The following is a 27,821-nucleotide window of genomic DNA, read 5'->3' as shown; positions in this document are numbered from 1 at the left end:
TCTATGCCTGTTTTTCTCCTGCATACACATCATGCACATGCTCTAATCAACTCCTCATTGTTCTGTGAATATCTATAGCTTGTCCTTTTCCACTTCCACATGGTATATTTCTCCCACAGAATTTCATCACCAACATTTTAACCTTTCTTCATGAATCACCTAAAGTCATTTTTCTTCCACAGAACAGTTGCTAATGAAGGTAGCAAATGCTGATCTCCCCCATCACTAAACATTAGTTTTAATTATTGACTATACAAGGCATTAAGCAATTTATTGTTTACTATCTTATTTTCTAATTATATGTGCCTTATATTCATACATTTTATGTCTGTATACTGATAAATGAAAGATTGGCATTTGCTTTCTATTTTTTTTTCTGTAAAAACCCAGATAGTCAATATTTTCACCTTTGCAGGCCTTATGGCCTTCATAGTAACTATTCTACTTTGTTGTTGTAGCAGAAAGTCAACCATAAAACAATATGTGAATCAAAAGGTTTGGCTATGTTCAAGTAAAACTTTATTTACAAAAGAGGCAGGAAGCTGAACTTAGTCTGAGGGCCTTAATTTTTCAATATCTGAGCTTGAGTATCAGGGTCATGTTGGCAGGAACTACGACTTATGTACATAACATATTGTTTTTTCGTAAAATTTCTCTGGTATCTATTACTATGTTAGACTGAAAGACATTTGGAGTCATATGCATGCTCATCAATGTATGTGGGATATGTTCTTAAGAGTCAGGAATCTAAATATTTGGAGAGTGAGTTAATCTTCTAAAGCACATCATAGCTGTAGGTAAAGGGACTAAATAATGTATAATTACAATGCTTTATAGGAGAACCAAATGTTAATTATGCAATCACATAAGACTGATGTGTGCTCTGTGAAGAAAACAATATCATTAAAGATAATTTCATATTTCATGCAAACAGTATTTAATTGTAGTACATTTCTCACCAGCAAAAATAAACCCTTTAAACCCAAACAATTATTTTATCCATTAAATTCAATTGATGCAATATAAAATATGTATGATATTTATTTATGTAATAAAATTACATAGCAGAATGTCAGGATCCAGTTTGTTAGATAAGTGGAAGATTTTTCTTTCTCCCAGGTAGTCATTTTTTTATAGTAACTAATATTCAACCTGTTAATAAATTTTATTGGTGCAAAATAACTGCTAATATAATAAAGTAATTTATCTATATTATAATTTTCCTTTTAGAAAATAATTTAATATTTTTAAAGAAATGCATTTTCAGAAGGATTTTACAATTAAACACTAATCCCAAATTCTATTTTACTTTTGACAAATACCTTCAAATTATAATTTAAACATTCGATGTTGAAGAACAAGAATGAACTTCTTATTCAAAACCCACACATATAACAAAATACATGTAAGTGAAAGATGTTCTTATTGCTTTAGTTTCACCAGATCCCAGCAATACCAGGAGCTACTTTCATCAAATTATAACATATTTTATGGATTAATTTTATACTGTGCTCTATTTTTATGGAGTAGAAAATAAAATGTCTAAAAATCTTACCTGATCTTCCATAAAATATCTGTATTTCAATGAGAAAAATTCTAAAAGCCACAAATACTGTTTCCATTTATTTGTGCATAGTTCTTTGTAAAAGGATAAAAGCAAACATGTAATATCATGTTATATTTAGTGGTGGTATGTATCTTAAAATACCAATGAACTTTTAGTCACAAGTGACTTTAGTTGTCTTTCTGATATCTTAATTTGCTTGCCATTTATTGTATTTGCTGTATGATTTGAATTAATAAGCATCAAAGTTTCTATCTTTATGATAATTTTATAATCACAAAAAAGCTTTCTTATCTAAAACAGTGGTTTTCAACCAGAGGTGATGGTGCTGGTAGGGATCCCCCCCACCACCACCACCAGCAGGGGACTTTTGGGAATGTATGGAGACATTTTTGGTTGACTGGAGACCGTACTGGCATACTAGTAGCCAGGGATGCCAATAAACTTCCTGCAGTGCAAAGGAAAGCCCTCCCCCCCACCCAACTAGGAATTATCTGGTGGAAAATGCAAACAATATAAAGGCTGAAAAGTCCTGACCTTGGAGTAAAACCATGGATTTAGCATTTAGTGGATTTGAATGAATGCATGGCTCTAAATCACTTATGTTTGCATGACTTAGGCAAGTACATCAAGCAGCATACCAAAGAAGAAAGAATTTTGATGATTCCTTTTTTATTAATCTTTTCTACTGCTCCAAGGTAGATTGCATATTTAAAAAATAGCAATTTATAATGCAGCTAAGCCTAACACCTGCATATAAATTCGTTTGCAGGTTAGCTGTTTGATATTTCTATTACATTTTGCCAAAGAAATAATGATAAAAATGGTAATTAAGTTTTTCAGATGAACTAACAAAACCCATTAATTTATAATATGGTTTTAAGATAACACAGAAGGATTCATTAAGAAACTAAATTGGGTGCTAGTCCATATAACTGGTACTGGGAGCAGAGGACTATGTATTATAGGAAAAAAATATGAGGAGAAAGTGAGTTCCATTCTATCTTTTTATATCAATAGCTGGAATGAGGGAGCAACATGTCTTTGACATGTTTCAACTCTCATTTTTCTTCTTCATTGTTCATTTCCTCTCTCTCTTCTACCAGGCTCTCAGTACTGCATGAAGTTCTAAGCACCTCATTATAGAAGCCTCACAGGTTTACTCAAATCTCAAAAATCCCTCCTTGCTTTGATATCACCTGCCTTTCACTTCACCTCGGTCAGTATCCTCATCTCTTCAAAGTTGCTGTATCAACTACAAGTAAAGGTGAAAGCATTTTGATTTAACCATTTCAACCAGCTTATCATTCTTAGAAATATTAGCATTTTAAAATAGAATTCATGCAAAATAAAATAAATCCCCTTTTGATAGTATATAAATATTTGAAATAAAGAGATGCTACTAAATAGCCAGGGGATGGGCTGCCTGGCTGGCTCAGTCGGTTAAGCATCTGACTCTTAATTTTGGCTTAGGTCATGATCTCAGGGTTGCGAGGCCGAGCCCCACATTGAGCTCCATGCTGGGCATGGAGCCTGTGGAAGATTCTCTCTCTCTGCCCCTCCATCCCACTCCCTCTCAAAAACCAAACCAAACAAAACAAAACAGGGGAAACAATATTTTTTTAACACCGTTCATAATATGTAAGACGGAGGGTGCACATACACTATATACATACACACATATGTACATCCACATACATATACATCTATGTAAATATATAAATATATGGAGGTAGAGAGAAATTTAGTTTTTATGACAGATACTTAGATCTTGAAATAGTAAACTGTGGAACTAGACAATGTAAGCAATTTGCAATTATTTGAGATTCACCTCTACCACATTGAAACACGGTTTCAAGAGTATTTTTTTTCTGAAAACCTTCTATTAATTTGATAAATATAGCCTATGATTAAATATATTTACAACCCCAAATGGAATCCCTCCTTCTTCAAGTTTTATAAGTGACATTTTTCCCCTAAAAGGGCAATGATATTACTAATATTCTTAGAATCTAGAATATTTTTTTTTCAAAATAAGATCAGCTAATTTTCTTATAAATGTTGCCAATAAAAGTTTCATTTTCTATAGAAATATTTTCCTGAAGCAATTGTAGGCACTTATATCATTTCAATGTTAAAGCTACTCTTTGAGAAACAGCCCACAATCCTCCTTATATTGTCATAACATATTAGGCAAGTGAGATAAAATTCATTCTTGTAATGATTCATGGATGCTTCACAAAGCGGGGATGTGGGATGGATACTGCCTTGGAGTATAATTTTTTTAAATCTAATTAATCTAATTCTTGTTGTAATTGTGAATAAATTCCTCATGTCTCATTCGTTTTGTCTCTGGGTTTTGATTTTGCTAAGAGATATTGTCATTAATGTGTTATATAAAATAGTTGGCACATTTGCCAGTCACTATGGGTTTCAAGAACAAAATTGAAAGGAATGATTGAGTCACTAGCCTGTCTTTGAAAGTAAAATAAAATGGTTCCTGGAAAACAGCACTATTTATATCAACAAATATTTATTAGGTCACCACTGAACTGAGTTCTTTTCAGAAAGAAAAAAGTTTCTTCAAAAAGGGAAAACATCTTGTAATTGGTGAAAGTCTAATAGATAAAGTATTTGCAACACTCTATATTTAAAGTGACAGTCATATTCTTGAATTATTTCAGGAACAGATTCCAATCACAGAACCTAAAGAAATACAGAATAAAACTGAAAACAACAACAACAGAGTAGTGAAATCCTTCCGGATTCATGAAAAAACTGAACTCCGCTTGGTATTAAATCACAACTGAAGTTGTGATTAAGAAAACATCTTTGAGCTGAGAGACCACACAGAGAAGGCCAACCTGCTGGATGGGAGAAGGTTTGCAAACAAAAGAAGTTGTACTTTCTCCATGTTTACAACCAACTCCTCTCATAAGAGGAAGAGAGGGATACTGATGGGTAAAACAAAGTAACTAAGGAAATTGTGTCTGTGTCTATCTATCTATCATCTATCTATCTATCTATCTATCTATCTATCTATCTATCTATCATCTACTATCATCATCTATCTATCATCTATCTATCATCTATGCATCTATCATTTACTTAATAACATTTATATAGTGCTTAGTATTTGTCAGCTAACTTCTAAGTGCTTTAAAAAGAAACTAACATGTTTAATCTTTCACAATGATTCCATTGTACAGATGAAAACACTAGGATAGATAATGGTTATGCAGTCAGGATAGGACAAAGTTAAAACATGAACCCAAACAGTCTGGCTCTATAGTCTTCCTCCTGATTATGACATTGTGTAAGCTAATTATTATGAAGGTTGTCTTTTTTGCATTTACATTGTGTTACTTAACAACATTGTTCTTTTGTTTAATAAATTATATTTTTTTAGTAAAAAGACTTGAAAATTCATAATACCTAACCTCAGACATATTATGACCACTATACAAATAATTCCACTGAAATTGTTCTAAATAAAATTATGGCTGACCCTCCTCCAAGTTGCCAAATTCAATGAATACACTTATATCTTTGTCTTTCTTAACTTCTCCAGGAGAATTAACTCTGTCAGCTACTGTCATCTTGAAACTTTTCTTAGTTTTTTTTGTTTTTTGTTTTTTGTCTTGTTTGTTTGTTTACTTGTCTGTTTGACTGTGCTCTCTTTGGTTGTGAAATCTCTTGGTCATCTCCTCAGCATTCTGCCTTCCCTTCCTCTTTAGTGTTCATTTTCTTCAAAGCTCTGTCCTTGCCCTCTTCTCATTTTCTGTAATGTTCTTGGGAAATCTCATCTATCTTCCTGCCTTCAACCTAAAATCGAATGACTACCAAAGCACTACTTCTAGTTCAAACTCTCCTTGCCTTTACAGCTCTGAATATTCAATCATGTCCCAGAGGTATCTCAAATTGAGTGTATCAAAAGTTTACTTTTTGTTTATCCTTTAAATCAGGTATCAGTAGACCTTGGCCTGCAGGCTAATACTGTAACTTAGAAAACAAATGAAGAATAATATTCTGGGGCGCCTGGGTGGTGCTGTCAGTTAAGCATCTGACTCTTTTTTTTTTTTTTTAAAGATTTTATTTATTTATTTGAGAGAGAGAGACACAGCGAGAGAGTGAAAGCAAGCAGGCGGAGTGGGAGAGGGAGAAGCAGGTCCCGCAGAGTAGGGAGCCAGATGCGGGGCTCAATCCCAGGACCCTGGGATCATGACCTGAGCCGAAGGCAGACACCTAACGACTGAGTCACCCAGGTGCTCCGTAAGCATCCGACTCTTGATTTCAGCTCAGGTTGTGATCTTGGGGTCCTGGGGTAGAGCCCATGTCAGGCTCTGTGCTCAGTGTGGAGTCTGCTTAAGATTCTCTCTCCCCTCTCCCTCTACCCCTCCCCTGTTTGCACACTCTCTCTCTCTCTCAAATAAATAAATATTTTTTTAAAAAAGAATAATATCCATAACACATGAAAAACGTATGGAATTCTAATTTCTATTTTGCCCTACTCTGACTGCATACCCTTATCTATCCTAGCTTTTCATCTGTAAAGTGGAATCACTGCAAAAGATTAAATGCATTAGTTTCTTTTTCTTTTTTAAAATTTTATTTATTATTTATTTTTATTTATTTATTCGACAGAGAGAGAGAGCACAAGCAGGGGGAGTGGCAGGGAGGGGGAGAAGCAGGCTCCCTGCTGAGCAAGGAACCCGATGTGGGGCTTAATCCCAGGATCATGACCTGAGCTGCAGGCAGATGCTTAACCAACTGAGTCACCCAGGTACCCCACATTAGTTTCTTTTTAAAGCTCCTAGAAGATACCTGACAAATACTAAACACTATATAAATGTTATTAAGTAAATAATAGATAGGTAGATAGATAGATAAATAGACACACACAATTTCTTTCCAAAATAAAATTTTATTGTAATACAGCTACAATAGTTCATCTTCTATGTGATTACTTTCACGTGACAACATCTGAGTTGAATAGTTGCAACAGAGTCCATATGGCCTATAAAGCCTAAAACACTTACTGTCAGGCCTTTCACAGAGAAAATTTGTTGATCCCTGCCTTAAACCAATCCCATGGACTCTCTGTCATATTTTGATCATGAAGCCAATTACAGAAACTAGAAAAAAAGCCATCTCAAATTCTTCCTTTTCTTCCCAATCTCCCCTACTCCACAACTTCTGTCATTATTTTTTTTTTTTTATCGTTTTACTTCTAAGTGTATCTCACTCATACCATTCTCTCTGCTTTTATGACCATCTCCCAGATTTTGGCATCAGCTACCTCCTGATCTACAATACTAGCCTCTTTACCAGTCTCCTACCTGCAGTGCTGTCTTTTCACAGTCCATCCCTCGCACAGATGGAGTCAACTTTCTAGCACCCAAATCTGCTATTTTCACTCCTTTGACCAAATCTAAAACTTATTTTCTCCTTCACTTAGGACTGTGGTTCTTTAGGCAACATCAGCATCCCCTGGGAATTTGTTAAAAATGCAAAATCTCAAGCCATACCCTAGACCTATTGAATCAAAAGCACTTCAGTGCAGCCCAGAAATCTGTGTTTTAGTGATCCCTGCAGGTAATTCGGATGCACATTCAAGTGTGAAATCATTAGAACCACCTATTCTAGAGGACAAAAGTTAAAATTCCTTAAAAGGACCATTTAAATCCTACCATGGTCTGATCCCTGCACAATCTGCTTCCCATTTATTCCCTCCTTACCTCTAGCTCCTTCAACCAACAAATGAGTAATTGAGACCCCAGAAGTTAATTATTTTGCCTCAGCTGACTAGCCTAGTGAATGACAGAGGATGGGTTGAACTAGACTAACCGAGGGTCTTTTTGGACCTAACCCTACTGCCTTTTAAAATATATTTACTATACTTTTACATTCAAAATCCATCCATAATAACAGTTATTTTATTGATCTTCGTTGTTGTTAGTCTGTTCCCCTTCTAGACTATAAACTCCAAGAAGGTAAGAATTAGTCTGTCCCTTGTAAATATCAAGAAACCTTGACTCTATACTGCCATCTGGTGACATGAAATAGCAATTCCAAGGAGAATCTCAAACATGAACCCCATAACTTCTTCCTATAGAGCTTGGAGGTTAAGGCAAGAGTTCTGAGGTCACTTTCCTCAAAGTCAGATAACTGAATAAACATCCTCTAGCTATTAGACCTTGAGGAAATTACTTAGTGTTTAACTTCCTTAGATTCCTCATCTATAAAACTATGTTGCTAAAACCTTCCTCATAGAATTGCAATGAAAATTAGCAAGTGTCCGGGCGCCTGGGTGGCTCAGTCGTTAAGCGTTTGCCTTTGGCTCAGGTCATGATCCCAGGGTCCTGGGATCGAGCCCCGCATCGGGCTCCATGCTCCGCGGGAAGCCTGCTTCTCCCTCCCCCACTCCCCCTGCTTGTGTTCCCTCTCTCGCTGTGTCTCTCTCTGTCAAATAAATAAAATCTTTAAAAAAAAAGAAAATTAGCAAGTGTCAGATACTAATATTATAATTATTAATATTATTATAAAGGACTTAGCTATATAGTTGACATAAATAAAAAGTGATATTCCCTTACTCAGATATTTTATAATGTAGTTGGGTAAATAAAACAGTGTTAGGAAAATATTAAACATATAAGCTCTAAGTGCTAAGGGAGTTCCTATGGTGCTAAGCATGAACATGAAGGAGGTGAAATCTGAATTGTGTAAAGATTTATAACTGGTATGTGGCTTTGAAGTGAGAAAGCCTCTCAGAGGGAGAATTTTTTTCCTGCAAATCTTTGTGCAGATTGAAAGTAATACCTGTAAAAGACTAATAAAAACACAATATAAGTGCATACCTTCCTTATTATCACAAAGTCAGGATGATGATATAATTTTAATTTAACGCTTAATCATACAAGCCCAGATCTCATTATCCAAACAAAACTAACACATTTCTCAAAAATGGTTTATTATAAATTTTGTTGTTGTTGCTGTTGTTTTTTAATGCACTCAAAATTTATTCAATTAATAGCTGTGTTTTACTGATAAAGATATGTTTAAATTAGATGGCTTCATAAATGTTAATTACTCATTTTCACCTTAAAGAGAAATCTATGATTTTGGTGTTCTTGCTTATTTTAAAAACAAAAAATACATTTATTTATACATCTTTTCTCTATGCTAAGGAAACAACATCCTCCCATGTGTTTATTCAGTAGGTGGACGTAAGTATCAACTACACGTTATAAATTGCCAATTCACACCAGATACAGAAAATAGAGAATTTAAGTTAAAGTGTCCAGTTATCAATCCAATCAGTGGAATAGGATGAATATATATAATATAAACATATGTAAATCTTGTATATATATATATAAATCTTCCAAAAGATAAAATGTGATTATCCTAGCCAGTGTGAAACTACAGTACCTGGTATGTAAAGTTCTTATTCCAAAACTCCCAATATTTTATATTCAAATTTTTGTCCTCAGTCCCTACAGTAACTGTCAAATTAAACCACTACTTTGTCTCCCTACTTTACTCTAAACTTTCTTGTTTTGCTTTTTTGGCACAGGAGAGGTCATATGCACCCCCATGTTCATTGCAGCACTGTTTATAATAGCAGAGATATGGAAGCAGTCTAAGTGTCTATCAGTGCATGAATGGATAAACAAAATTTGGTAAATATCAACATATATATATATATATAATATTTAATCATAAAAAAGGAAGGAAATCTTGTTATTTGCAACAACATGTATGGACCTTGAGGACATTACACTAAGAGAAATAAGTCAAACAAAGAAATACAAATGCCGTATGATCTCACTTACATGTGGAATCTTAAAAACAAAACCAAACAACAGCAACAAAACACTGAACTTACAGATACAGAGAACAAATCACTGGTTGCCAGAGGGAAGAGGTGGGGTTTGGTTGAAATTGATGAAGGGGGTCAAAAGGTACAAACTACTAGCAATAAAATAATTAAGCTATGGGAATGTAATGTACAGTATGGGTGATTATAGTTATTAACACTCTATTGCATATTTAAAAGTTGCCAAGAGAGTAGATTTTTAATTTTTTTTTTAATTTTTATTTTTTAAAGATTTTATTTATTTATTGAGGAGAGAGAGAGTGAGCTAGAGTGCACAAGTTGGGGGCAGGGGCAGAGGGCAAAGCAGACTCCCCGCTGAGCAGGGAGCCTGACGCAGGGCTAGATCCCAGGACCCCGGGATCATGACCTGAGCCGAAGGCAGACGCTTAACTGACTGAGCCACCCAGGTGCCCTTAGATTTTTTTAAATAATAAATAAATAATAAAACCATACAAGAAATACTATATCTTAATTTTCATTGGGGTTTAGTGATACTTTCCTTCTTGGAAGGGCTTATGTTCATCTGTTTCTGGCAAATAAGATCATATGACTTTCTAACAACAACAACAAAACCCAAGGTTATTAAATACAGATAAATATTTATGTATAGAAATATGCATTAAAATTATTGATGATAGTATAGAAAGGAACTAAAATCAAACTTTCCAATAATAGATGAATAGTTGAGGACATTTTGTTAGTCACATGTGCTGTGAAAATACTTAGTTATTAAGAAGAGATTCATAAGGCACCAATGGTAACGGGAGAATGCTAAGTGTAAAAGGGAAGATACAAAATTTAAAAAATGAAATGTGACATTAAATTTGAAGAGATACAAAACTTTCTTGGGGCCCCTGGGTGGCTCAGTCGGTTAAGTGTCAGACTCTTGGTGTCAGTTCAGGTCTTGGTCTCGGGGTTGTGGGTTCAAGCCCCATATTGGGTTCCACGCTAGGCGTGGAGCCTACTTTAAAAAAAAAAAAAAAAAGCTTTCTTAATTTAGAAAACAGTGAAGTATGGACTGGGGGGTTGGTTATGATCATTGGGAACCTGGTGTTGCCTTTGATGAAATTTATTACTCTGAACCAGCTTACTTCATTTTCCTGAGCTTCAGCATCCTCATAGAAAATGAAAACAACCATCTTGTTAGATGGGTCTAATAATTAGGGAAAAAAAGTGACAACTAAATGGCACATAGTAGTTCAATAAACAATAATAGTTTTATTTATTACTATGATATTCAACATCTCTGTTGAAACAACTATAAAGAAAATGTCAAGATGTTTGTTGCTCTGGGAGCTGGGAAAATGGGTGTACATTTGAGAGTAGGTTTGATAGTCTAGTCATCTGAATACATCTGACTACATCTGAATTTATTGATAGATCAACCATATTGCTCTTCTTTAGAGCTGTGATTCACATTTTTATTGGCATTTTTCTTTAAACAAATTGCTATGATACAGAAAAGTGTAATGTTAATCCTAATATGAATTATTTAAATATGAGATTATGTACTCAAAAAGGACTAAAAAAAAGTAATGAAACCTACATTTCAACAAAAGGAGGTTAGGAAAATGATATGATTTCAACAACTGTTACTTTTTTTTTTTTAAAGATTTATTTATTTATTTATTTGAGAGAAAGACAGAGACAGAGACAGAAAACAGGGGGGAGGGACAGAGGGAGAAGAGAAAGAAAATACCAAGCTGACTCCCTGCTAGCATGGAGCCTGACGTGGGTTCAATCTCACAACTCCTAGATCATGACCTGAGCTGAAATCAAGAGTTGGACACTTAACTGACTCAACCACCCAGGAACCCCATCAACTATTACTTTTTAAAATTCTATTTACTTAAGCATATAAACACATAGCACTGATTATATGTGAGACACTCTTTCAAGAACTTTTCATGTATTTACACGTTTAATATATTATATATATTATATATATTTTGTCACCATTTTTACTGTAATTCTACCCTGGTAATAAAATAGTCAATATATTCCTGCATCTTTTTAAACATTTTCTCCCCTAGCAGTGGAAGTGTTACTTCACTGAAGCAGATAAACAGGACGGATAATGATTATTATATGCTCAGTGATCCTTATAATGGGGAAAAGTAGAATGTTCTCTGATCATTCTCAAAATTGGAAATGGACTGAATTTTATTTAGGAAATAGCAAGGTCTCACTACAGGTGACATTCTCTAAAGGTATAAAAGGCTAGAATATCTGCCCTGAAGCCTCTATGTTAAATCAGATCCATACAGTAAAAACTTCCTTATTTTACACAGATTGTAGGGGCCTCATATAAATCACCTTTCAAGTTAAGTAAAGATGTCCAGAAAATCTCCCCACCACCAAATAAATTACAGTAATCTCCCCTGATCCAGGGAGGAGACATCCCAAGTAGATGCCTGAAACCAGGGATAGTACCAAACCCTATATATATACCATGTGTTTTCCTATACACACATATCTATGATACATATATCTATGATAAAGTCAAATTTATCAATTAGGCACAGTAATAGATTAACAACGATAATTAATAATAAAATAGAACAACTATAGTAGTATACTATCATAAAATTTATGTAAATATGGTATCTCTCTCTGTCTCAAAATATCTTATCATACTATACTTACCCTTGTACTTGTGACGATGTGAGATGATAAAATGTCTATGTGATGAGATGAAGTGAAGGGAATGATGTAGGCATTGTAACACAGTGTTAGGCTACCAATAACCTTCTAATGATAGTTCAGAAGGAGGACCTTTTGCTTCTGGACCATGGGTGACCGCAGAGAGTGAAAGCATGGAGGAGGGGTCTACTGTACATTGAATGTCTTACTTCCTTTCTATATATATGAAAATGTCAGAAGAGCTTGAAAGTATCATTTTTATTTCCATTCTGTCACTTTGCTAGGGCTCATGTCAATGTGGGCAAATCAGATAGCTAGGAAATGAAAATACATTGATCCTATTTTGAGGAGGGGAATGTTGTAATACATAAACCCAGGCCATTTTTCATGGTCCAATTCATTTAAATTACTCTAAACATAAAAATTATAGTTCCTAAAAAATACCAGTCTGGGGCACAAAAATATGTATTTTTTTATTTTTGCATTTATAAAAATTAAAACCAATCCTTTGTTTGTCATCAACATACAGTGTTTATGACTAGATACTCTCTCATGCTGAAGAAAGTTTTTAGAAAAGAGCATCTTTTTCTTATTATACTAGTGGCCCATTGCTGGTCAGAATCATGATTTCCTGCTTCATTTCAATTTAGTTAAATCCAATATATTTACTGAATGCCTATTAAGCACAAAAGTGACTAAGCTGTATTTTCTCCCCTTAATGTCCTCATGTTGTACAGATTTGTGAGATGAAAAGAGCAAAAAAATTATGGGTGATAGAAAAGGATTAACATGATTGCTCACATAATACATGGTGTATAGAAACTCCCACATGACAAAGAAGGATCTCTTATATAAGAAAATTGAAACAGAAATTGAAAGTATCTGGGAAGGAAACTAGATTCAATCAGACTCTGTCAGAGAGAAGGCACAGAAAATTTTACAGATGAGGATATTTGGGTAGAAGAAATAGTATCGATAGAGAATGAAGGTCAAGTATTGCAGAAAGAAAAGGATAACAGTGGAATTTATGGACCACAGAGGTGAGCATTTTTAGTCACATCTAGGTGTAAAGAACGTAGCACAAATTTAAAATAAGGCTTGAAGTGAGGTCCATAAGACCAGGAATGCTAATGAATTTCTGGAAGTGAAGATCTGTCTACTCTACACTGAAAGAGGGAGAAAAGGAGAAAATGTATCCTCTAGGGAACAGTTGTCATCTGAGCATCAGATGTCTCAAGTAAAAATATGTTAATGATAAGGAAACATTGTTTACATTGGAATGAGATTCTCACAGGTTATGGTACACATTATAAAGGGGAAGGCTCCATCAAGAGGTATAAAAGGATGAGCTGATGTTACACCAAATGGCCATACTATCCAGGGGAAAAAATAAAAAGGAAAAAGAAATGTAAGACTCAGAATTAAGAACGTTTGGCAAGAATTGAGTAGAAGTAATGAAATCACAAAGCCAGGATGGAGATTACTGTTGAACCAAAATGTGGAATACATGGGGAGAGGTGGCACACATGCTCATGTGAACTAAATTCTCTTAAAATAAGAGATGCTCCTTTTTTTTTTTTTATACACCATTCTTTCTCCTCCCAATAGAGTTCACAGATCATTTGAGGGAAAGACCAATGTGTCCTTGATGTTCTCATCTAATTTTCTATCATAACCAGGTGATAGATTCTAAATCTGAAGACCATCTACAACTTCCCACAGTATCCTTTATTGATACAAGCAGTGACTAAAAATGTGGGGACTTTGTATAAAACCCTTAATTTCTAAGATTTCTTTATTGCTGTGTGAAAGAAATGACAAGGGAAAGGAAAAAAAAATATTCTGAACTAATTAAAATAAACGCTGGAACCACTTCCACAACACAATATAGATGAAATATTAATAATTTAACTTACAGAAGTTATTTTACAGTTCAAATATTATATGATTAAGGTGAAAATACTTTCTGGGTAGTTAATTCACTACCAGCACTTACCCTGGGGCTGACGGCTGGGATGGTATATCTGAAGGTCAAATGGCTGTGCACTTGTCTTCTGAATCACGCTGACATTCTGCCCTGTCCACTTATTGGCTTTTGACAATGTGTTGGTCCTCCAGTCCGTCCAATAGACCTCACTCCCATATAAAGACACAGCAAAGGGATGGGAAAGATATTCATGACCACGGATGATTTCTATCATGGCTGTTCCATCATAGAGGGCTGAATAAATAGCATCTGACCTACAGAAAGGTAAATACATCAAGTTTATCAGAACGTATTCAAATAGCCCAGTGGTGTTATCATATTACTTAGATAAATGCCAGAGAAAAATTTTTTTAAAAAATATTTTATGCGTCTGTATCTGATATGTAGAAAGAAAGAAAAAAAAGAAGCCTGTCATAACAAAAATCACCACCATCATAATGAAAACAAACAAAAATCACCACCAATTTCAATGTGTGTATACATGATACATGCATGTTAGGGTATCTTTTGCGTTTACAAATACTATCCAAGAAAGGTAACAGAAAATACAGAAGAAAAAGATCTTTTTTTAAACCTGGCATCTGTCCAAACTATCCTTTTTTCAAAGTGGTCCACAGTTAGTCCATTAGGCCAAGCTCCAGTTTTCATGTCTTTGTAGATGGTTTTTCTTCCAGCACCGCTCATGGAGGCAGATTCAATGCGAGGAAAATTGGCATCCCAATCTGTCCAGAAAAGAATTCTGAAGAAAAATAAATAACGCTATTGTTTCAGCCATTCAGCTCACAAATATTTATTGAGTGCCTACTATATGCTAGATACTGGCAGGTAAACAGTCTCAAAAGAAACAGATGTATTGTCTGCCCACTTGGAGCTTAGAGTCCAGTGGAGAAGACAGAGTAAATAAATACATGAATATATAATTGTAGCTTCTAAAATATGCTGCAGAAAATAGCAGGTAAGTGATCTACTTAGAGAAGGTGATCAGGGAAAAAAAAAAAAAGGACTTTGAGGAGGCTGTATTTACACTGAATCTAAAAGATAAGGAGAACAGTATAAAGACCATGACAAGCAAAATAAACAGCAGATATGAAAGCCCTAATGGGGGGGGGGGAGTGGGTGATTTGAGGAACAGAAATAAGACCAATGCGGTGAGTAAGGAGGAAAAAGAAGATGATGGATTTGAAGAGTCTGACCTAATGGGTTTTGTAGGCTAAGGTGATTATTTGGGTTTTCATTCCAAGGGAATAGGAAGCACATTTAAGCAGGGGTGAAACATGGTATCATATATAAGTGGATGATAATGAGGCAAGAGTATGGCTTATCAGGTGGTTATTTTAAAGGAAAATCCAAGGATGACAGTGGTTTGGAGTATGGTAGTGGCAGGGAAGAAAAGTGAATGGATTCAAGGTATATTTGGAGGTGGAATTGCCAGGACTATCTGATGACTGAATATAGGGAAATGAGGTCGAGAACGAATCATAGGTGACTGTGTTTCTTGTTTCAGCGAAGTCAGAGTAAGGGCAAGGGAGAGGCTGTGCAAGGAATCCATGAGTGAAATGGGGAAAATGGAAGAGGAACAGATTCTAAGACCTGGGAATTGAGTGTGGATGGGTGTGAAGAGCAATCAAAAGTTTACTTTCGAATTTTTTTTTTTTCTTATCTTAAGATTTCAAGACATCCAAAAGGAGGTGTTCAGGAAGCTGTGTGTATGCCAGGGTGAAGTTCAGAGAAGAAGGCAGGGCTGGGGACGTGAATTTGGAAGTCATCAGTATGGAGATGATATTTAGATTCACAGCAATGAAATAGATCATATGACAGAGGATACAGAGGGGAAACAGAGGAAATCGTTATACTTTGATATATACAAACATGCAATTGTTAAAATACCATTTTTCATATACTAAAGATCATTACCTTCTTTTTTTAAACCGAATACTATTTGAGACTCTACAAATTCATGGTGAACAATCAGTCCCACACAATGGGCATCAAGTGCCTCGTGTCCTGCATTTGATTTTTAAGGCTATTAAGCAATGGATGTTTTATGTTCAACTGACAGTGGTTTAAACTGCTGATGCATGTTTCTATAGTATATTTAATACAGATACACAATAACTCCACAATCATAACAACTGGCTATATTTTTTAAGTGCTTACTATATGTTAAATACTATTTTCAGTGCTTTATAGATTATCTCATTTAATCAATCATGAGGCTATGGCTAAAGTTATCTATGTTTTAGAGATGGGAGAACAAGCTTAGAGAAGTTAAATTACTTGGGTTACACAGCTAGCAAGTGGCAGAGGGAGATGAGAAACTGGGCAGCCTAACTTCTGCTCTGATGCTTTGAACATCGAATTCTTTAATGTCGTGTCACTAAATAAAATAGCAAATGGAAAACATCTGGCAGAGGGATAGGAGCATGTCTGCTATTCAATAAATGGTAGCTGCCTTCTCTACTTTCATAGCAGAACCCAATGAGTAGCATGGTGATTTGGGAAGGGAGAACTCACAGGACTGGAGAGATAGTGACAGTCCAGTAAATTTTCCTATTATCAGCTCTGTCAACATTTTGGTGAGAAATGGTAAAGTTACTGGGAAAAATACCTTTGTTCTTCATTATAATTATATATCATTTTGCTATTTTTCCTCCTTCTGTATTCTGAATGATCCTTAAGTATATGAATGTGGTAGATAAGCTTGGAAAAGGAAATAATCCTCTGGAAAAAATTCAAAATACAATTCAAGCTATCTTCTTTTTTTTAAATATTAACTTTATGTAAGGAGATATGGAGTGATGTAAACTAAGTATTTGTCATGACTTGGATCTTTGAGAAGTATATAGTCTGTTTTAGGACAGAGGAATTTGAAATATGAAATGAATAAAAGACAATTCGATACATTATATAATAAATTTAGTAAGTATGTGTGTTAAAAGACTATGGTGAAGAGAGAAGGAAGATGTAAATGTTCTTGGTAAGAGTGGCAGCTCATAAACAACTCTGAAGCCCTGGGCAGCCTCAAAACGTTATTAAATAATTGTGCCAATATATGTTTCTGTGTCAGACAAACTTGGGATGAAGACTAATATCTGTCATTTCCTCCAGCATATTTAATCTCAGACTCCATTTTCTCATCTGTAAGTAAAAACTCTAACTGTACACACTTATCAGGAGCATTTGATGAGGTAAGGGACATAAACAATTTAGCATAAAGGATGGCTAGCACACAGAAAAGATTTGTGCTTGCACGAGCATGCCACACACACATAGTCATAGAAATGATTTTTTAAATGCAAAATTTCAAACTATTTTCTAACTGTTGAAGAAATGGAGACAGAAAGAGAATTAATACTAATGTCAATGTTCAAATGTCACACCAGCATGTATGCGAAGGTAGATTAGTTTTATAAGTCAAAGCCACAAGAAAAGGATTCAGAGGAGTAGGTCATAAGATTGGGTTTATCTCAAAGAATGTCTCTCAAAATCTGAGTTTATGTTAAAAAAAAAAAAAAAAGTTTTAGTTTCATGGGCAGCTTTAGGATTTTCCTGGCCCTGGTATGGGATCATATCCACAAAAACAATATCCAGAGTATTCATTGTTTAATTACCAATATTTGAAAAAATAAAGTAAACTGCTGAGAAAGGATAAAACTAAGTAATATATCAGGGATAATGTATTGATAATTGTTGAAGCTGGGTAATGAATATGAGGAAGATTATTATATAATTCATTCTATTTTGTGTATTTAAAAATTTCTATAATAAAAGTTTAAAAGTGTATATAACTCAAAATTAACATAATACGTAATTTTTTAAGAATATTAAAAATACCAGAGGACATTTATAAAATTTTATGGCTAGAAATCTTTTTTCTGCAAAGACTAATTTTTAAAGATTAGATTGTTTTATATGAGAAAAAAAACTATCTGGAAATTTCAACATATATATACACATATGCTTATTACTTATAAGTTACCTAGTATACAATATGTTGCCATAAAGGGCAAACGGAACAAAGATTAATTAATATAAAGCTGGTAGGCTATTCAGTTAAGTAGTTAAATGTCTTTAAAACAATGAATGAAATGAATTATGTGTCTCACTACAAATTTAATTTTGGATGTACATATCTTTTCACTGACAGTAGGTTGTTGTCAGCTTCCCTTTATACTTAGGATTTAAAAAATAAGATTTAAAATAGAAACAAGACCGACATAGCATCAATCAAATTTATGTGATATCTTGACAGACAAGGTAGAGTAGAGAGATTTGCAAGTTTAAAAAAGATTAGGAAAAATAATCACTGAAAACAAACAATGAATTTGAGAATGATAACTAGTCTGAGTATCTGTTGATAAGCTACCACGTGATCTAGGCAAGGCTGTAATTCACACTCTGGACTGATGACCCAAAGACTTCTGAGCATTGTCTTCTGCCTGAATAACAAGTGGAAAACTGGTGTCTCTCTTGGAACTTTCTACCTAGTTCTGCCTTATGTGGTTGTGGAAATTCCAACACACATATCAGTGACGCTACAATTCTGCATTTTCTCTACGTTGTAGGTTTACCAGAAGTGGGCACTGTAGACTTTCAAGGATGTGTTTCCAGTGGACCATAAAAGTATGGCTTGGGATAATTTGAGAAATTCTAAAATAAGTGATTCCTTCATTTCTTCACTAAACATAGCAGCATTAAGCTGTTTCTTCTGTAGTGCTCACAATGGTCCTAATCTTTCATCAATTCAAGTGGGGAAATTTCCAATACTTTTTATAAAACAACGTGTTCTAGAATTAGTTCCCCTAAAAGTGTTCTTAACTTCACCATAAGTCAGTTTACAATCAATTTAAAAAGTTGATTTCAAGGATCATTGTTTCATAAAATTCTAGGCACTCTTTTGTATACTCTGTAATGTATTTTAAAAGAATCATTTTCCCCTTATTACTTTCTTTTTATGGTTAAGATGTATTAGCATTTCAATGATTGCATTATTTCTTGAAATACACAAAGACTGAATATCTCTTCTTACAGGACGTATGGAAATATTCAGCCACAATTGCTTTTAAAAAAAGAGACTACAGTCTACTGATTCTACAGTTCCTGCATTCATGGGTTAGTCTGTATCAGGATTAAATTGGGTCAATGGACCATGAACAACTTGTATCATTACAGGCATGAAAGGGCCATTATCATCTATCAGGTCAAGCTGCAGAAGGTGAAAATAAATGATCTTGGCAAAAAAAAAAAAAAAAAAGGAGGATACTTATCCACAATCTTTAGGTCTTCTAAAAGCAATGTCTTTATTAGTTTCATTTAGGAACAGTCCCAGATAAAATTAACATTTTATTTAGATGTTTCACTAATCTTCACAATTACTGTATCTGCTTTCACAAATTGCAATGGCTATAGCAGAGTCCAGTTATTATGAGAAATGAAATCAAAACGCCAGCAATGGAGCAGGAAGACACCATGCAGCTGTACGGGTACAAAGACAATGAAAGTTCAAGAACTGAAGTGAGTGCCCTGTAGATGGGGAACTCCCTGGCGCTTCTTACTCCCTAATACTTAGCTTGAGGTTCAGAGGAGATTCATGGACTCGTTCAGGTCACCTTAGCAATAAGTGTATTCCCTTAAAACGGAATGAGAGAAAAATGGCTCCTCCCTAAGACTCCCATTTACCGTCTTGGAATAACTTGTCACTTGGGATATTGGGTCAAAACCCAGAATACTAAAGGGATGTGGCATCATGGCAAATATGTTTTATAATGTAAAGTGAAGCCCTGTGGCTTTTATGCCAGGGAAGCAAAGTAGTTGGTTAAAAACATTTGTTTTTTGGCATCTGTAAAAAAAGGTCACAGAGGACCTTCATAGCTGAAGGAAACTCACATGATGTAAACATGTTTTAGTGGTCTAATGTTATAGCCCGATTTTTGTTGTTGTTGTTGTTATTGTTTTTGTTTTTCTTCAGCTGTGCTGAGGGAGCAAAGTGGCTGGTTACAAACTTGTTCATTCACTTGTTATTGTAAACAAAGTTTATAATATTACCCACTAGCTGTCTTTTACTCTATACTTCACTCTTTCAGGTTTATCCTTGAGTTTTGTAAGTTACATGTTAGCAAAAAGTCTATGCATATGCATGCATTAATTTATTTAACAAACATTTATTCAGCACAATTATATATGCCAGGAGCAGAGGAGAATTTCATAGACATGGAAGCATGTCTTGCCATTAGAGAGCTGATGATGTAGTAGGAAGGATAACAGTATTTACAGAAACCATAATTCTAAAAAAATTACCCAGTAGATATATCCAAAAATACATATTTTTAAAAGAAGTTCAAGTGTTTTGGAGCTCCTATCAATTTTGACTCAGAGCTTCTTTGTATTTCTTGAATTATTTGAGAAATAGGGAGAAATTTTTTGTTTCTATTTGAATAGATAGCACTAAGGCATTAAGTGGAGTTTAAGTCAAATTAAATTTTTTTTCAGTGTTGCTTTTCTTGCACTTGGCTTTGCAGTTCACTGCGTGTGTGTTTGCATGTATTTTTACTATGCTCTCAGTCAACCTCTCAATTTCTTCCTAGAGTTGAATGAATTAGTACTGCCTTCTGAACTTTGATTATTTATACCAAAACTGATTTTATAAGTATATTTCTTCAATCATTTTTCAAGAAAAAAATTATTACCACTATAATTATTTTAATCAGCTGTACAATTTCATAGTTGCAATTAGTAATGGACGGTATCAACTTTCTCAGAAGCATTATCAGGTTTTCCTACTCAGAGGCTAGCTTTCTATACTAACTTTCAACTCTTAGAGGGTATATTACTTCTGAAGATCTTATATCACTGGAATAGTATCTGATATTTTCACTTAAATAGTATTTGTGGGTGGTGTGTTGGTCTCTCTATTTTTTTTCCCTCCTCTCAGGTTGGACATTCTGCAAACTAAGTGAGATAAATAATTTTATCCTAAATATTGTCAGTTCAAGGCTATAGAAAATAAAGTTTCAACTCCCAGATTTACTGCTTTGTTTGGTCAGACTATTTTCAAAGCTTTCATATGCCCGTTTTGTCCTTTTTGTTGTGTCTTGTTTCTCTGTGTGTGTGCCATCTGTAATTTGAGAGCACTCACAGCTTTTCTACCATGTTGGTGTACAAGCTAAAACCACAACTTTCTCCAAAATATCACTTTCCCTTACACAGAAAGTTTCTCCTGTGTATAAGGTGCTGGTACAACTTAGATAGGTTTAATAGGTGAAAATTTCAAACTGGTATTTGTTACATGGAGGGTAAAAGCCCTGTTGATGATGAACTTTTATGGGAAGTAAAGGGTCAGGATCAGCAAGTTACTTGTAATCTCAGGAACAGTCTGTTTTAAAAAAGGAATTTCTCATTAAACATAACATATCTCTTGCCGGTGAACTGTTATCATAGGAATTAATGAATGAAATGGGCAAAGTGTAAACTGTATAAATGAGAGCTAAAAGATACAGCTACTGCTTTGCTCCTTGCTGCCAGATCTCTATTTTTTTTTTTTTTTCAGAAGTAGCCAGAAATCCAAAACTGTATACAAAATGTCTCAATATTTTAAGTTTGGGAAAGTAATTCAAATAAATTTAAAACACTGTAGAGGTAAAGCAAACGTATTAATGAGAGTTGCCAGTTTGGAACCTTGCTCTAGGCAACCTGCTTTGGCCCTTTAATTTCTGTGTGTGAATTGAGGAAAAGAAGAACAAACTTCCCAATCTATTGATTTCTGAGCTCCGGCATAAGCCAGAGCACCAGCCAGAAAAATGTGGTCAGGAAGCTGACTTAAACACAGGCTCCCTTTTCTCTCTTCTGCATTTCATTAAACCCCCTCCTGGCTGATTCCCCTCCCTCACTGGTGCTCCCTGGACTTTGTATTACTTGAAGATACAGAGACAAAATAAATAAATAAATAAAAATAAAAATAAATTTAAAAAGATTCTGATCTACTAACCTTTAGCCTTGACAATGGCTTTAGATTTACAAAATAATTAACAAGGAAATAAATAATTAACAGTAATAACATAGTATTCTCATCAATATCACTTACATATTATCTTCCACATATTTACCATCTCCTCAAAAACAACCAAATGATAAAGATATTATCCCTGATTTACAAAAGAAAAAACTGAAATTTAAGGGACGACAATAGAGTTGAGTAGGTTCTCCAGAGAATAAGTGAGTGAGTAGAAATTGGAGCCCTCATTTTTCAGCGTCTCTCTTCTGCTCTTTCGCAGAGGAACATCCAGGGGAACACCAGAGGCAATAACCTGAGTTACTCAACATTTGACCTTGTTTTCAAGAATCATGTACCTTGGGGCGCCTGGGTGGCTCAGTTGGTTAAGCGACTGCCTTCGGCTCAGGTCATGATCCTGGAGTCCCGGGATCGAGTCCCGCATCGGGCTCCCTGCTCGGCAGGGAGTCTGCTTCTCCCTCTGACCCTCCCCCCTCTCATGTGCTTGCTCTCTCTCATTCTCTCTCTCTCAAATAAATAAATTAAAAAAAAAAAAAAATCTTTAAAAAAAAAAAAAAAGAATCATGTACCTTGTCTTCAAGAATCATGTACCTTGCCTTTCCAACACCCCAAATAGTCAGTGTCTCATCACTGGACTCCTTCAAGCTTATACTAATTTCCTTTTAAACTGACTCCAAGTACTTACAAAATACATAAGAGGTGGTGCGGTTAACATCTGTGACTATTTGGACCAGAGACTGGCCCTGTGGTTTGCAACCATTAGAAACAATTATAGCACCTCTTTGGCAGGTCAAAGAGAAATTCATTAAATTACTGCTTCAAAATTGAGTTGCAACGGCTTCCAATAGGGCATAATGCCCATATTTAGAAAGAAGATATTTCTATCCTCTAAAAGTACCTATGTAAGCAATCTTATAACCAGATTTATGCTAATAAACTTAAACTGGTCTATATACATATATAATTATATATACACACACATAGACATACATATACATAATTATACATATATACACATATATGTACATGCACAAGATAAGCAATCTGACTCAGAATTTCTGAGATAATTGAATTAAATATTCATTTAAAAGATAATTTTTTATGTCAAAGTGAATCTGTAAAAGTCAAACTTCTTTACCCATATCTTGGGTCCAAAGCAATGGCCCTCGGGTGTTCCATGGCTCCGGCTATTAGTGTAGTTCTTAAAGAACCATCTAGTTTGGCCACTTCAATTTGGTCCAGATTGCTGTCTATCCAGTATATGTTGTCTGCTATCCAGTCGACTGTCAGTCCTTCTGGGGTAGCCAGGCCATGCTCCACAACCACTTCTATTGCACTGACCCCTACAAAAAAAAGGAAACCAATACTTGTACCCATTCAAGAAACGTATTACACACACACACACACACACACACACACACAAAGGCCTACTTAACAGCAGTACAGAGTTTTTAAGCAATATATTGAGTTTGAAAGATATAGTGCAAATATGTTACCTGGCACGATGGAAACTAAGAAGACTCCAAATTTAGAATTACTGATCTTTCCTACCAGAAATTTTTAAATTCTTAAGCCCTTTTAGTGACAGTGAAGTAGAATTTTTAAATAACTCTTGATGCTAACAACAATGTTTAGATTTCAAAAAGTTATTTCTTGTTTCGGACTTTTGAAATAGAACACAGGATTTGGGGAACAGGAATGATGGGCTAGTTCAAATGAGTGCAGTTTAGTATCAACATTGATCTTCAGGGGTAGAATAAAGAGCAAATGTTCCCCTGGGCCAACATGCATTATAGCTAGTCAGCAGCATCCTTTTCTGAAGCATGAGAGAGAAGATAACTTTACTGCACTTACCCTTAAGAAAGCTAAGCCCCAATCACGCTCCCTGCCCCTTCCTGGGCCAGAAGACTTACATGATATAACATGATAACAAATAAGAGAGGAAGGCATTAGTTTGGTCTAAATAAAAATAAGCAATTTGGTAACGTTCACCAATGATCTATTTATCCACTTCTTAATTCCTTTTGTAATTAAAATAATTATTTTTTTCCTAATAGGATAACCCTTCTTAGTTTATGACATTGCCAGTGTTTTTGTTAGACATTTTAACAGCCTTTTTTTTTTCTTTTAAACCCTTAACCATCTAAGCTCAAGGATCTAAATCCATCACTTGAAATCAGTCTCTTGCAATATGCCACAGGACACAAATTCACATGTGATAATTATATCGTGTTTATTACCATTTTTCCAAAATTGCAAAGGTGACTTAAGGAGAAATTCAGATTTTGATAGAAACACCTGGGCTTTGGGATGCTACACAAACCCAACATTTTCAAAAGGATTATTACATATATTTATCTCAGAGCCTTGCTACTTAAGAAAAGTGTAGATTAGACAAAAGAAATAAGTCAAATTATAATAAAAACATTTAGTTCATATTAGTGGTCTTTGTAACAATTCATTATTTGTTTAAATTTTGCTGAAAGATGGTAACAAAATAAAAACATTTTAACTCACAAACATATGTCTACTAGTATGTGGAAAGCAATAGTTATTTCTTATAAATATTTTTCTTCACCAAATGTCCATGGAAAAGCTCATAATTTGAAAATGGTATGCATAGCACAGGCTTTTGCCATTCATTCCCCTCCCTCAACAGATCTTCACACATATACTTGACATCCCTGGTTTTACATATATAAGGGAGAAGATAAAGAATGAAAGTGCAAAGATTAATCTAAATCCCATCTGATTACAGCATATTTTTCTAGAATTTTCAGTTAAAAATTACCTCCACTTTCAGAAAGCTTGCCCCGGTATATTCTGTCTTCTACAACATCTGTCCAATAAAGTAAACTTTGATTGAAGTGAAAATCAAGCGCTATTGTGTTTCTCAACCCAGGAACAAGTAGACTATAGTCTCTTTTATGAAGATCAATCCTTCTGATCTCATGGCGAATAGAAAAGATGATGAATGCTTCAAAAGGATCTGAAAATAAATTTATTTTTAATAGGCTTATAAAAATATTTATATGCTTTCATAATTAGAGTAAAACACTTGAGGTCAAGCCCAATTATTTACAAGCATAATTTATTATATAATTCTGTTATTATAGGAGCAATTTCTTTGAATCTAACATTTAAAAGAAACTTGAAAATTTTAGGTTTATATGTATTCATTAAAATAAGGTATAAATATGTTTTTATTCCTTGGATTTTTCTACACTTGATTCTGATTAAAGAATACAGGAATTATTGGAATTCTAAGACAAAATGGGGGTTTTCTATCTTAGTGGAGCTTCAGCTGACAGTCCAAACCTCAGAAACATCAACACAGGTTATTGCTAAGAGTTGACTAAAACGAGTTCTGCTACTCTTAACCCATCACATGTCTACAGCTCCATAAGGGAAAGAGAACCAATAAAAGAGGATTTCTGTGAAGAGAGTTACAGGCTTATAGTTAGAGTGTACTCCCCATAAGAGGGTAGATGATGGCTTTCTCCACAGTCTGAAATTTACTAAAATTACATTATCAATTTGGAAATGTGTCAAGTCCTGTACCAATCACTGTTGGACATACTAAGATGAGTTAGACATGAATTTTGCTTGATAAATACACATTTTGAGGGAGGGGACCCAGGCTTACAAAGATTTCCCCCCATTTCCATGTTAGTACCATTCCTCTGGGCTTTCCTTTAGGGAAATTTGTTTTCCTATTTTAAGTCTAGGCACACTCTTTGAATGTGACCGGTCATGATCATCTCTTTCCATGGTGACTGGCTCAAGAGGGGGATGTGAGATCTAAATCAGGCTAATGGGTCTATAAGCGTCCAGAGTCTCTTTTCTTTTAAGGTCACAGATCTCTAAGCCTAGTAATGCCAGTATCCATGCCCTTGTAGTTTGTATAAGTCTACTTGTGATATTGTAGTAGAAGAGAAAAAAGCCAGAGAGAAGGAAGCAGCAATGACCTGGGGATGTTCAAGTCCACAGGCTAAGGATGTTCAAGTCTGCAGTTGCAATTATCCCTAAGTCTAGTTCCTTCTTTCATATTCCCTATACATTTCCCACACTTCAGATATGTAAGCCAACTCACTTAACTCCAACTCAGTTTGAAATGGGTTTTTGTCAGTTGCAACCACATTTACTGTTCTTCTTAATCTCCATCCCTCAGAGAGGTCTTTCCTGGTCAGTTTTCCAATAAAGGCCATTTTTATTATTTTCCATCTCCACAATCTATTTATTCTCTTTGAAGTGTATTTTAAAATCGCTATTTATTTGTTTGTAATCTACCTTCCTCACTGGTTTATATGCTTTCTTAAAACAGGGATCTTGTCTGCCTACCTCATTATGATGGCCCTAATACCAAGCACCGGGGAGGACATAATACATACCAGGTCTTAGTTATAGAACAGTGCTAACCTAGGATGCCTGCTGCTGGGGTAGGGAAATCACTGGCCATTTTTTTTTTTCACTGAACATGAATCTACTTCAGTAAGTTCTGCCTAGAACATTAAGTGAATGTGTTTCTAATGAACAAATGTGAAACTGATTCCATCTTAAGAAAGTAGCTTATAGCTAGCTGGGGACAGAGCCCTGCAATGATCAGCAGAGCCACCTACTGCAGGTGAATACATAGTATAAGTAAGCCCAACCAAGGCCACAAGAACTAGTCCAAAGGCCTGAGAACTTGTGAACAATAATTTTGTATATTGTTGTGATCTTATAGGTATTGTGGTTATTTATTGCACAGTATTATGGTGTTTATTACAAACATTACTGCGCCCGTAGCTAACTGATATAAAACACCAAACGTGTATCAAACAACTAGCGCCAAACAGCTCCCAATAGAACAAATACTCATAAAATTTTAAACCAAGAATTTAGCATTTTTGAAGTAAAGAAAATGGTTCTATTGGATGTACAGTTATTTAAAAGGGAGAATACCTAATTTTGGATCAGGATCCTTTGTGCGAATCTGCTCTGACTATGAAACAACAGCTTGCCTTTGAAAATTTCCTTATTTTTTCAGAAAAGGTCTTTACCTGTAAAATGGATTTAATGATAACCTCCTTTCAATTTAACTTAAACTATCATTACCAGAATCCAATTAAATAATGCATATACATTTGTTTTATAAGCTCAAAGTCATCACAGTGAATACAAATATGGAGGTAACTGTGAGGTGGTCAAAAAGTAACAGATTTGAAGTCACAAAATGAGGATTTAAAACTAGAGCCCTTCTACTGATTGGCTGTGTACATTTGAGAAGTTTACTTAAACTTTCTGGTCCTCAATACTTTTTTTATTTATAAAATATATAACATACTGAGTTATCAGGATAATTGATAATTAAAAGTGTGGATACTTAATATTTTAAGAAATGTTTAATTATTATTGTAAGTCTTAAATTTCAAAGATTTCTCAAAGGAATAAGCAAAAGAGAAAAGTCTGCAATGATAATACACCAAAAGGAGGTTGGATATTTGTTAGCATGTGCCAAAGCTAGTGACATTTCAGCTCTAGAGCTTCCCCATCCTTTGGCATATAGTTTGCCCTTAGTTAAGTAGTAAATTAGAGGTGGGCAGCTACTTGCTGGAGCAATTTATACTTAATAGCTACTAAGGGACACAGAGTTTCAAAACCGCAAAGCAATGATGTGCTGCCTCTTCCTTAGAAAATCACACCAGAAAAAGGAAAAAATTAAAAAAAAAAAAAAAGAAAGGAAGGAAGGAAAAAAAGA

General features: G+C 34.7%; 1 protein-coding gene across 9 annotated transcripts in view; it reads right to left on the bottom strand.

Moving 5' to 3' along the window:
- Positions 1–27,821, bottom strand: part of LRP1B (LDL receptor related protein 1B) — a 1,853,519-nt gene that overhangs the window by 592,052 nt on the left and 1,233,646 nt on the right. For all 9 annotated transcript variants that reach the window (XM_032387847.1, XM_032388632.1, XM_032390176.1 and 6 more), the window contains 4 exons: positions 24,873–25,070; positions 23,220–23,424; positions 14,648–14,812; positions 14,083–14,327 (listed from right to left, as the gene is read on the bottom strand). In XM_032387847.1, coding sequence (XP_032243738.1) covers positions 14,083–14,327; positions 14,648–14,812; positions 23,220–23,424; positions 24,873–25,070 — 813 coding nt within the window. The remainder of the gene's footprint in view (positions 1–14,082; positions 14,328–14,647; positions 14,813–23,219; positions 23,425–24,872; positions 25,071–27,821) is intronic.

Source organism: Phoca vitulina, unplaced genomic scaffold (genome assembly GCF_004348235.1).
Source record: "Phoca vitulina isolate PV1807 unplaced genomic scaffold, GSC_HSeal_1.0 scaffold1, whole genome shotgun sequence".
Classification (NCBI taxonomy): domain Eukaryota; kingdom Metazoa; phylum Chordata; class Mammalia; order Carnivora; family Phocidae; genus Phoca; species Phoca vitulina.
The sequence above is the reverse complement of the archived record's forward strand: the minus strand, read 5'-3'. Positions and strand labels throughout refer to the sequence as shown.